Consider the following 13,390-nt stretch of genomic DNA (forward strand, 5'->3'; position numbering starts at 1 on the left):
TATCTTAAAATCGAATTTGTGACATCAATATTTCTGTTTGTGGAAAAAAGGCGAGTTCTTGAAAGCAAAATAGGGCCTTAATTTAAATAGATCTAGATAAGCTAAAATTTTAAGGCGCCTCATACAAGACTACATAATTTGGGCCTATTCTTGGCATTCTGGTAACAAACAATAAAAGTAATTTAATACGGGCCTGCTGGTTATTTGATTTCGACACTTTACACTGGGAATGTATTGTTTTGCATGTATTACTACAAAGTCCATGTGAACGCGACTTATCCAAATCTCCGGGTGCTGGGGTTGAGCTGTCGTTACGCAAGCCCAAGCTCCTCACAGCTGTCAATGCGACCGAGAGTGTAACGAAGGTGTCACGCGCTGGAAAGGAGCTTGATGCAAGCTGTTACAAGGGAGGTAACTCCTAAATGTTTTGCACAATTACATAAACACAAACACGTGTTGACGGCAGGTTGTTGGAGGTAGCGATTAAACCACATTGCAATGCCAGAAGGCCCAGAACTTCACCTCGCAAGTAGATTCGTTAACTTTGTTTGCAAAGGAAGAGTATTTGCAGGGGAGATTATGAAGTCGGAGGTGCATAAAAGTAAGGATGTGAGCTGGGAACACGAAGGGTACACCATCTCGGCTTCGTCCCGAGGGAAGGAGTTAAAATTGACACTGACAGCTTTAGATGACAGTCCGAGCAAAGACAAGAAGAAACCCGCAATCTCCCCACGATCCGTTGATATTATGTTTCAGTTTGGTATGTCTGGGAAATTTCATTTTTGTGGCATTGATGAAATGGAGAAACACTCTCATTTGAATTTCTACACCAAGGAGGAAGAAGATTCACATCGTAATGTGTTGAGTTTCGTTGACCAAAGACGGTTTGGGAAGTGGAGCGAGGGCGCGGACTGGGGAGCTGATCGAGGGCCGTGTGTGATGTTCGAATATCCAGCGTTTAGGTAGTCAGAATCGTTAATGAAAACTTATTTATCACACTCTTTGATAAACTACACAAACAGTGTACTCTGTTTATAAAAAGGTTATGTCTCCATGGTTACTATGATACTTTCAGTTACTATGGTCATGAACTATGCTGATTAAATCACTAGTACTGTGGTCTATTATATTTATGCATACATATATCAAACAGTCTGAAATAGTCACACATATATATATATATATATATACTGTATTTTGTGATATATATATATATATATATATATATATATATATATATATATGAGAATAGGACTGGGATGAGTCCAAATTTACTACCCAGGTACCCATCCCCCCATTTACCCAACCCTACCCGGGTACCCACTGTAGCTCTCAAGAGATATTTACAAAATGTCTGATTGGGAATTGTTTTAACATAGCCCTGGCAAAACATATTTAGATACATGTATTAAACAGTCTGGTCATGCATATACTGAAGTTGACTTAAGTTATATCTTTATTCAACCATAGTCAGAAAGAATGGGTGCATAGTCAAAAAGGATGCGAACATTAGTGACTTTTAGTGTAACCATAGAGTTCTAGATATTTTTTGTCATACCATGGCTCCAGGTAGTCCTGTGGGTACCCGGGTCCTACTCAGTTACCCAACCGACCTGAGGTTCCCCAGCCCATCCCAGCCCTTTTGGAGAAGCATTGGAAAAAACCCAATTCATTTACTTCTTTATCTTCTGTGAAAACAGTGAAAATTGTTTTCTGACAGTGAAAGTAAGGATATGAGCCTCATGGTCACCATGCCAGGGGCACAAGTGGCTCAGTCTGATACCATGCAGTAACACGCTGTGTGGTGTTGCGTCCCTTAGCTAGATGTGCCAGAAGACAATGACCCGGGTTTGAATCCAGGTTTTTCCTGATTATGTTCATAGGTTCATCAGCTCTATACTCATGTACATGTGTTTCACCAAAGTGGTAATTTCTAATGTTAAGACCTAGCTGTAAGCCTTTCCCCCCAAATCAAACTGATATTATGATATAACAGAAGAAAATATTTAAATGCAGTGTTAGACCCCGCTCACTTAGTTATAACACTGCGGTTTCAGACAGAGAGTGTTGGACAACCTTCACCAGGCAGCTTTCAACAAACCAATCTGTGAAGTTTTGCTCAACCAGAAGTACTTCAATGGTATTGGAAACTATCTCCGAGCAGAAATACTATACAGGTAGGTACTGGAGTCAGTAATGGGGCAAGGGTAACTTCACTCTCACCCACCTGTTCTACTTGCAGTAATTTTGTGTTGGGAACAAACTAAGCTGTCATCACGATCACCATAGCAGACTCAGTCAAACTGTTCTTATTCAAATGAGAGGCAGCATAGTGGACCGAGTGGAAAGTGGAAATATATATGATGGCATCATTTGTAAAGAGCTAAATATTTTATCAAATAATCCCCATAATTATTTCAGAATACCGGTATACAAATGAGTGCCTGATGTCAGTGTGACTCAGTAATCTAATACAGTGAATCTTTTGTTTGTTTGTTGTTCAACGCCGCACTCAGCAGTATTCCAGCTATATGACAGCGGCCTGTAAATATTCGAGTCTGGACCAGACAATCCAGTGATTGACATGAGCATCGATCCACGCAATTGGGATACAATGACATGCATCAAACAAGTCACCGAGGCTGACCACCCGATCCCATTAGTCCCTTCTTACGGCAATTAATTATATGTCATAGTAACCTGATTTTGAAAATGATATATGTAAAATAATGTGCATGCAAAATGATACATATGGTTAAATATATTTGTAAAGGTATATATAAATAAAATGTTAGATGTAAAATGATATAAATGTATGTAAATTTTTGTTTGCATTTGACAGAGGTGGAGTGCGGCCATTTGAGTGTGCACGGTCAGTGCTGGAGAAACTGGCCCCTGGTCAGAAAGAGAAGAAAGTGGTGGTCAAGTCTGAGAGTCCGGACATCCTGCAAATGTGCAACCTCCTGCCTCTAGAGGTCATTGAAATAGGTGAAACTTGTAGCTTGTTTTGAAGTTAGTCAAGATGAACACAGGTGCTGCCTATGCGACCAGTTGGCTGCATGGATAGTACTGTCTAGGCAACCAGTTGGCTGCATGGATAGTACGGTCTAGGCGACCAGTTGGCTGCATGGATAGTACTGTCTAGGAAAGCAGTTGGCTGCATGGATTGGATAATAGTGATTGGGTGATCTGTGGGAAGTGGCTGCTCTCATCTGTGTCCTGAATGACTGTCAGTTTACCATCATGATGCTCACAACATCAACCACTGGTTTGTTTGCTCAAGGCTTTAAACACTTTGAAGAGAGCTGTAAGAGCCAGTGAGTAAGTGAGTATGGTTTTATGCCGCTTGTAGCAATATTCCAGCAATATCACGGCGGGGGACACCAGAAATGGGCTTCACACATTGTACCCATATCGGGAATCGAACCCGGGTCTTCGACAGTACGAGCAAACGCTTTAACCACTAGGCTACCCAACCTCCCCAAAGCTGTAAGACATACGGAGGGGTAGTCCGGGTAGTCCAACTAGTCCATACCTGATCTCGGACTTGTCGTTCATGTAACTACCATACTGATAACTAGATCTGGGGGCAAATCAAGTTCCATTTAATAAACTAGTGACCGTATCTAACCCAGATTCATAGTATTGATGAATTATTATCATGGTTATGAAACATTTTTATGCTCTTTGTAACGTTTTGTAAAATATGTAAAGTTTCAGAAATTCCAGTAAATATATGATGTATCTAATGTTCATATCGTTTTGTCTTGGGATCATGCAGGCCTTCTTGCAGACAAAAACATTTCTTCTTTAATATATGATTTCACTGTAACAAGAATGTCGTGGATTTGGCAGGGGCAACCGGGTATGGTCTTTATGGCGAGAAATCCTTCACAGAGTTCACCGACTGGCTCCAGTGCTACTACAATCCCACGATGAAGAACATGGCAGACCACAACAAGAGAACCATCTGGTTCACAGGAGACCCAGGACCCATGGTGCCAAAAGGTGAGGCCACATAGGATCAATTTGCTGTACAGAGTTGCCTCCCTTCCCTTGCTCACGGACAATTGTTTAAACGTCGCACTCAGCAATATTCCAGCTATTTGATGTCAGTCTGTAAATAATCGAGTCTGGACCCGACAGTCCAGTGATTGATGTCATGAGTGAGTAAGTATGGTTTTACGGCGCTTTTAGCAATACTCCAGCAATATCACGGCGGGGGACACCAGAAATGGGTTTCACACAGAATCGATCTATGCTATTGGAATACAATTACATGAATCAACCAAGTCAGCAAGTCTGTCCACCCAATCCTGTTAGTCGCCTCTTACTTCAAGCATTGGTTGCTGAAGACCAATTCTTACCTGGATCTTCACGGGTTCGCATGGGACTAACATATAGTAAATGTCTAAGATAGGCTATCCACCCTTATTAATCTGAAAACATTGTGATATTGTTAAAAATGGTCCAGACTTGATTATTTACAGACTGCCGTCATATAGCTGCAATATTTCTGAGTGCAGCGTAAAACAACAAACAAATAAACAAGAATTTTAAAAAGCAACTTGCTCTAAGCATGTATATACATGTTTCAGTTATCTAATTTTTCTTTCAGAACAGGGACGGTCAGGTAGCCTTGTGGTTAAAGCATTCGCTCGTCACGCAGAAGACCCGGGTTCGATTTCCGACATGGGTACAATGTGTGAAGCCCAGTTCTGGTGTCCCCCGCCGTGATATTGCTGGAATATTGCTAAAAAGCGGCGTAAAACCATATTCACTCACTCACTCACTCCTACAGAACAACAAACAAATAACCAACAATCTTAAATAGCAACTTGCTCTATGCATGTATATGCATATACGTGTTTCAGTTATCTAATTTTGTTTCAGAACAACAAACAAATAACCAACAATCTTAAATAGCAACTTGCTCTATGCATGTATATGCATATACGTGTTTCAGTTATCTAATTTTGTTTCAGAACAACAAACAAATAACCAACAATCTTAAATAGCAACTTGCTCTATGCATGTATATGCATATACGTGTTTCAGTTATCTAATTTTGTTTCAGAACAAAAAACTAAGAGGGTGAAGAAGACTTCCAAGATAGTGAAGAGGAAGTCAGAACAGATGGTGGTAAGTAAAATACACCAAGCTACACCCAGGAGACTCATGCAACTAAGCTGCACGATAATTAGCCTTGTTTGTGGAAAGAGAGATAAACTTTAAGCAAACAATAAACAATTTGACAAACAGTGAAAAGCTTGTAAATGGAAATTAGTTTTGACATTTAAAATATTTTTAGTTTAACTGTCTCATTAATTGGTGCATTCCCAGGGAAACATCTGTCTGCATCTGTGTGTCTGTCCTGATACAAATGATTGCTATGATTAAACTATCCCAGTCAAATGTATTGCTCAGTGGAATGTCCTCCCTGTCAGAGGCTTTCACTGACCTCGTTTAAAGTCATGTCAGTCAAAGCTTGTGATATTTTCATGGTTTATAGGAAGCAGGTGAAGAACTGCCAGAGGTTCTTCAGTCTCCAACTAAGAAAAAGAAAACAGATGGCAGAATGACAAGAAAAAAACTTCATGACACAGTTGAAAAGGAAACCAAACCAAAACCAAAACCAAAACCAAAGACAGCTAAAACAGAAAAAGTTAAAAGGTCAAAATCGGTTGAAAATGTGAGAGCAAACAATGCAAGGACCGAGAAAGTCGCCAAATCATCCACATCACAAGAAAAGGTTGCCAAGTCCTCCAGAGGGAAGCCAGGCAGAAGCAGAAAATCAAGTGATGTAGATGAAGGTGTTGGGGACAGCTTGACCAGTGTAGGGAAGGGGACAGAGGTCAAGGTCAAGGGTGGTGCAAGGAGGACCACCAGGACCTGCTCCAGAGAGTCCAGGACAAGTTCTAGTTCTGGGGATGTGAACAGTTCAGTCAAAAATTTGAAAAGTAATAGGAGGGGCATCAGGCAATCTTGCAAGAGTTGAGTCAGTTGAATATTTGTTCTTGTTCGGACATTTTTAGAAACATATAATAGGTGTAACATGAAAGTTTAGAGACCAACCCTGGAAATGTAAATGGTACTCGAAGGCTATATGTATGCCTTTACTTCTTTACTTGAATTAATAGTCTATTGGTATTATACCTCAATCAACCTGACAAAAATGTTCTAAACTGTGAAACAAGTGTCTAATTATGATCTGGTCCAAATGTATAAAAAATGAGTCTGACTAAGTGAGATGTAAGAAGAAATGGGGAGTGTGGCGTACATGTTCGATCAACCATCCATCAACCATCCATCGACCATCCATCAACCATCCATCACAGGACCATCACTGCATGTTTTTAAATAAATGTAACAACACAATATAGGTTTTTGTTTTCTTTAGTCTAAAAAAACTTCTTAATATCGTTTTATTCTTCATGTTTTTGAAGACAGTCTCAGTGTTGTAGTGGATAGAGCATCTGCCTGGAGACTGGAAGGTCGGTGGTTCTATCCCGTCGTGTCATTCCAAATGAGGTTTAAATTGAGGTACTTGTTGTTACCCAGCCTGCGCTGGCGTGCGGCATTAAGGGAAAAAACAAGAACTGGTTAGCTCTGAGCTTGTATACTGTGCCTGAGAGGGATATCCATGTTAAACTGCGGCATGGTATCCCAGTGGGCTAGCACTATAAAACCAGCATTAGTCCAGACTATTACAAGCCCTCACACACACACATGGCTTAGTACAATAATCTTAACACAACGTTAAACCCCATTTCACCTCATCTCATCTCATTTTTTTGTTGGTATGATAGAGTTTTTATCTCATTGCTGATTAGGGTAATACCGTTATAGCACACCAAATTTCAACCTTATGGTGATTTCGGGCTACACTTGGTGTCAAGAACACAAGGCTCAGTGTGATTGTGCTGCAGCCTCGCAGAATGCTCTGTATCTGTCTTTGCTCATCATCTGCCACTGGTTAGCTTGGACCTTGCTTGGTTATTTATTAAGCGATCAATATAGCAGAAATATTGCTGTAGGACAAAAAAAAAAAAACTTTCAAAACTGAGTGAAACGTCCGTACAATATTCATGTTTTATCCACCAAACCACTAACAGCAAACAGCATGGGCTGGTTCGGTGATACTTGGCGCGGCAGTTCACTGTGTAAGCCTGCAGACGTTAATCGATCCTCAGTCCGTGGTTCAAAACGACGTTAATCCCTTTTATCTCACTCACTCTGTGGTTAACCGATCCTGGTCCAGTAGACCCCAGTATCGCATGCTGCTTGTGCTTGTGTCAACACACACAATGGCGTCGCCCTTACGCTCAATAACATATTCTTGTCCAGACTCGATTGTTTACAGCCAGGCAGGATATGGCTAAGCAACATCCACGTTCACCTGTGAAAAACAAATACGTGAAATGGAGTTATTTCTCTATTCTAGATGTCTAACAACGCAACATCCTTTTCATATGCACACTCTTCCCACTTTGGAAGGCCCGTCGACCCGTATGGGAAGAACCGTCAAGGCACCAGTAGAAAATCGACAGTGGGAGATATGGGACACGGTTGTTAAGGCACCAGTAGTTCCGGCAGTGGGAGATATGGGACACGGTTGTTAAGACACCAGTAGAAAACTGACATTTGGAGATATGGGACACGGTTGTTAAGGCACCAGTAGACCCGGCAGTGGGAGATATGGGACACGGTTGTTAAGGCACCAGTAGACCCGACAGTGGGAGATATGGGACACGGTTGTTAAGACACCAGTAGAAAACTGACATTTGGAGATATGGGACACGGTTGTTAAGACACCTGTAGAAAACTGACATTTGGAGATATGGGACACGGTTGTTAAGGCACCAGTAGAAAACCGACATTTGGAGATATGGGACACGGTTGTTAAGGCACCAGTAGACCCGGCAGTGGGAGATATGGGACACGGTTGTTAAGGCACCAGTAGACCCGGCAGTGGGAGATATGGGACACGGTTGTTAAGGCACCAGTAGACCCGGCAGTGGGAGATATGGGACACGGTTGTTAAGGCACCAGTAGACCCGGCAGTGGGAGATATGGGACACGGTTGTTAAGACACCAGTAGAAAACTGACATTTGGAGATATGGGACACGGTTGTTAAGACACCTGTAGAAAACTGACATTTGGAGATATGGGACACGGTTGTTAAGGCACCAGTAGAAAACCGACATTTGGAGATATGGGACACGGTTGTTAAGGCACCAGTAGACCCGGCAGTGGGAGATATGGGACACGGTTGTTAAGGCACCAGTAGACCCGGCAGTGGGAGATATGGGACACGGTTGTTAAGGCACCAGTAGACCCGGCAGTGGGAGATATGGGACACCGTTGTTAAGGCACCAGTAGACCCGGCAGTGGGAGATATGGGACACGGTTGTTAAGACACCAGTAGAAAACTGACATTTGTCGATATGGGACACGGTTGTTAAGACACCAGTAGAAAACTGACATTTGTCGATATGGGACACGGTTGTTAAGGCACCAGTAGACCCGACAGTGGGAGATATGGGACACGGTTGTTAAGGCACCAGTAGACCCGGCAGTGGGAGATATGGGACACGGTTGTTAAGGCACCAGTAGACCCGGCAATGGGAGATATGGGACACCGTTGTTAAGGCACCAGTAGAAAACTCACATTTGGAGATATGGGACACGGTTGTTAAGGCACCAGTAGACCCGGCAGTGGGAGATATGGGACACCGTTGTTAAGGCACCAGTAGACCCGGCAGTGGGAGATATGGGACACGGTTGTTAAGGCAACAGTTGACCCGGCAGTGGGAGATATGGGACACGGTTGTTAAGGCACCAGTAGACCCGGAAGTGGGAGATACGGGATACGGTTGTTAAGGCACCAGTAGACCCGACAGTGGGAGATATGGGACACGGTTGTTAAGGCACCAGTAGACCCGGCAGTGGGAGATATGGGACACGGTTGTTAAGGCACCAGTAGACCCGGCAGTGGGAGATATGGGACACGGTTGTTAAGGCACCAGTAGACCCGACAGTGGGAGATATGGGATACGGTTGTTGAGGCACCAGTAGACCCGGCAGTGGGAGATATGGGACACGGTTGTTAAGGCACCAGTGGACCCGGCAGTGGGAGATATGGGACACGGTTGTTAAGGCACCAGTAGATAACCAACATTGTGAAACATGTGACACGGTTGTTGCTGAATAGATCAAAGTATAAATACATTGTGTCCATGCCATCACAATCTTACAGTAAGTGAACGTCGAAAACATGCCACGACTGACGGAAGCCCAACATCAACAACGCCATCGGTCGACTTCATACTGAGAATCATCTTCAGTTGTAGCCATGTTTTTTTTCCACGTAGCACGAAGCACCATTACAAGACTCTGGAACCGTTATCAGACAGATCCAGATCCGATCCGGTCGACCACGTATCACACAGGAGACACAAACGGCTACCTCACTTACGTGAAAGAACCACCACGGCCACCTCTACAACTACAGCAATTGCGTTGGATATCAGCCCAAACAGTGAGGAACTGTTTACGCGCTGAAGGTATTCGCGGTAGACGACCAGTTCAAGGCGTGATTTTGATGGACCTGCATCGTCGGCTTTGACGTCAATGGTATCAAGGTCACGGAGTATGGCCACAACTGCGATGGGTAGAGTGTTGCGCTTTAAAAGTGGACAGGGCTGGGTTTTGAGGATGACGGACGTGTTAATTCAGGTGATTTTGTCCCGTTTATGTATAACGAGTGCAACATCCACTTACCAGGTATACGTGGTCATTGTAATGGGCGGTGGGATAACTATACTTTCTTGCTGCCCCTCTCCCCCACCCAAAACACAGCCCCACCCCCATGAGATTCCTTCGAACCAGTGGCTTAAAACCCCACTCACTCCTTCATTGTGACAGTTGCATTAACTATGACACGTTGAACAATAAACAAGTACATAATGGTCTTGAAATTGATTTCGCTGTCGAACTGATAATTCTGGTAACCACAACAATCGAGGTTCCGTCTTCGGAGTTATTCATCCGTGTCGGACAAGATTTGGTTGATAGTATTGGCAAAACAGCCAAGGAAGCCATAATGTGTATGTGGTGTATAGCCAGAGCAGGAATTAAGTCAGGTCTGGTATTGTGTTTGGCCGCTGTATATATTTGAAGGCTCGAATGACAGCTCCTGATAATAATTATGATGGATTTAGAGCTAAGCTATGTAATGGCTCTGTTGTCGAACAAACCCAGCTGACGAGGCAGCGCGTACGTTTGTGTCGTGTTGGCCACGTGTTACTCATATCATATGAAAGATATTGATGGATTGGCTAATTTAATTTTTGTCAGTTCATTAAAGTGTTATTACATCGAGAATATATGAAGCCTCAGCCGTCCTGGATTGTCAGACCTGGCGCCGTATAGGCACGTCTGTAATAAGTACACCAGACAAACCACGTACATTCCTCTTTTTTGGCGTAGAAGGCCTAAATACCTTAAGAGAGTCTGGTTTCTGTTGGTGATTATAGCGTAACCCTTTTTTATAGACCCTACAAGCTGTGTCCAAACCTTTCGGCACCACGTGCATCTAACCGTAACTTGCAGAATTCTATCCGGCCATTTTGACAATCTCGTGTCATTACGGGATAAGCCAAGTGCGATTCAGTTGATCAGTTCTTCCAGCGGTCGAATTGGTGACCAACTCGTGTCCTTCCGGGATGAGCCGAATGTAGATTACGGAATGATGCGAGAGGTGACGAATGCACTGGTCCTGTATATTTGGAGGCGTAGTTTTCATAGCTTGGGCTAATATTGATTAACCGAATGGGATGATCAAACAAAGACAGGTCATGTTTGTTCGCAAGTTACCTCGGTCACCATTTATGAGGTTAACGATCACCAGAGGCGGTCGGGTAGCCTAGTGGTTAAAGCATTCTCTCGTCACGCCGAAGACCCGCGTTCGATTCCCGACATGAATAAAATGAAGCCTATTTCTGGTGTCCCCTGCCGTGATATTGCTGGATATTGCTTAAAGATGACCATCGTCGATGCTACCGCATTCATGGGCTTATATACACGACGTTCATCTTCCCGGGGCAAGGGAGTTAGCTGACTGTAAAACTCCAGTTTCCAGAAACTAGACCTTTATAACAAATGTTATATTTGGGATAACACTTTCTTAGTAAAGGACAGATTCTCGTACTTTTTGCGGTTGAGTCCCGTCCGGGACTCGAACCCACACTGCAAGAGTGAAGCACCCAGCACACAAAGGCAGTGTGGGTTCGATTCTCAAAGTACGAGAATCTGTACCTTACTGAGGAAGTGTTATCCTCAATGTAACATTTGTTACATTTGACCACTTTTTAAATGGCATTGTGTGTTCATAGACTTTTATAGTCAATTAACTCCCTTGCCTCGGGATGATGCATGGCGTTCTGGTGACGGAAGAACCTCTGTAGTGTGTTCAAGATTGTGAAGTGTTGACAATGATGCTGACATGACCTCGGCAAATTGAGTGTGCTGCTTGCTCCGGGATGATAACGTCCACCAATATTGGTGTTCTGGGATGATGGCGATGATGTGCCCGTAGTTTATGGCGTCCAAGCACGAGATACACCTGATTTATGTTCGAGAGCCTCTCGGGGTGAAGGAAGCCGTGAATTACCCTGGTTGAGCAGATGTCATGATGGTTTGTGGAACTCGTGCGTGACAAGACCCCGACAATGGTTCACCGAGATCCTTTTTATCATAGTAATTTGACAACCACTACACCTGTAGATCATGCTACACCTGTAGATCATGTTAATGGGAGTTGTGTGTGGCGCGGTGCGGTTGGGTAGCCTAGTGGTTAAAGCGTTCGTTCGTCAAGCCGAAGGCCCGGATTCGATTTTGGCCTATTGGGAGAATGTATGAACCTCACGTCTTGTGTCCCCCGCCTTGATATTGTTGGAAGCAGGACCTGACTGCCCATGTTGACATGAAACGGCTCCTTACATGTCTGGTGTCGAATATTGGCTCCTCTGTTGTCCTGCTGACATCTGCTGGGACACCAAGTGCTATGGCGTTATTGGTGTGTAAATAAAAGCGCTAACCTTTTCCATTTTCATAAGAAATCGATTGTACGATTTCATGTATATCATGAGCATGTGTTTATGGATCACTATCGAAAAGTGATGATACCAGGTGTTCGCGAAAAGTTGAGCGTATCCTGCCCCATCGATGGTACCCGTCATAAACACATGCAAAGACAAGTTATTTGTACATCGAAAAAAACACGGGAACATTTGGTACAATTGAAAATCGTGAATTGCATCATTTTGTCACTGATGCGTCAAATTTCTATCTGTCCTCCACGTGTCTATAACATTTTGAAGCCTTTACTTGGGCCTCGGATGTGGTAACCTTGATCAAACAATTGTTTTATGCAAGAGTCGTATAACGCTCTTTGAAATCTTTTTAGAAAGAGCACGGTCGAGTTCACCTCAAAAGTTGGCAACAAGCTGCTGGATTGAAGGTAACTGTTCTGGGTGTCTTTTTTCATAATGCTTCAACATTATTCACGTAGTGTGAAGACAGAAACGCAAAACCATTTTCCTTCTTTGTGTTAATCAATGAGTTTGGATATAGAGCTATTATGATCTTTGTCTTTGTCTTTGTCTATATGTCATCGTACCCGTGTCTCATGCTATCAGTCACTGAAGTTTAGTTACCTGGTCAAGGCCGCTGTGACAGTTGGATCATTGATGCCCGCGGCGTTAAACAACACCAACCCTCTCACGCTACATAACTCACATATTGTTCATAGCAGCGCTAAACCAAACTGTCTGACTCACTGACGGATGCAGGTTAATGTGTAGTTCTGTTTGAATAAAGGTGCCATGGTTGCATTCAGCCGAATCTCAATATCTACTTCCGGTTTAGACGGGTTGACACAAATAGAGTAGACGTGTGGTTCTTGCCCTACACCTGCCATCACTTCCATTATCTCCACATAAACACATGTTTGGATCAGCCCCAAGTTGAACACTCTCCACCCTACCAATATATTGATTGTAGGTATAGTAATGTAGGTCTATCGCAAACACAGCCTCGGTCGGTAATGACTTTCCCAAACCACCTCATGGTAACACACGAGACATCCGGGGACTCCGTGTATGAATCCAGCCAAAATCAGACTGGGCCTGTAGGTGCTCGCACTTAATAGTACCTCAGTTTGTTTCTGTTATTATTTAACGACCGACAAACCTGGTTGTCATAATTTTAATTTTCGTCATATTACTGAATCACAATTCAATCTTTACAGCATACTCCTAACACCAGTTTTTCTGCATGAAGTTTATTAAGTGTGAAATAATATAGCTGAGTCATCATGTTTAGACG

At 43.2% G+C, this 13,390-nt stretch overlaps 1 protein-coding gene across 1 annotated transcript; it reads left to right on the plus strand.

The window, feature by feature from the left end:
- Positions 1-369: 369 nt before the first annotated feature.
- Positions 370-6,368, plus strand: LOC124142408 (endonuclease 8-like 1). The gene is made up of 6 exons (XM_046510864.2): positions 370-962; positions 2,058-2,177; positions 2,843-2,988; positions 3,856-4,008; positions 5,078-5,142; positions 5,513-6,368. The coding sequence occupies exons 1-6, from the start codon at positions 499-501 to the stop codon at positions 5,996-5,998; spliced, it is 1,434 nt and encodes a 477-aa protein (XP_046366820.2). The 5' UTR covers positions 370-498; the 3' UTR covers positions 5,999-6,368.
- Positions 6,369-13,390: the final 7,022 nt, after the last annotated feature.

The sequence above is a fragment of the Haliotis rufescens genome, unplaced genomic scaffold (genome assembly GCF_023055435.1).
Source record: "Haliotis rufescens isolate VD_foot unplaced genomic scaffold, xgHalRufe1.0.p SCAF_1, whole genome shotgun sequence".
NCBI lineage: Eukaryota > Metazoa > Mollusca > Gastropoda > Lepetellida > Haliotidae > Haliotis > Haliotis rufescens.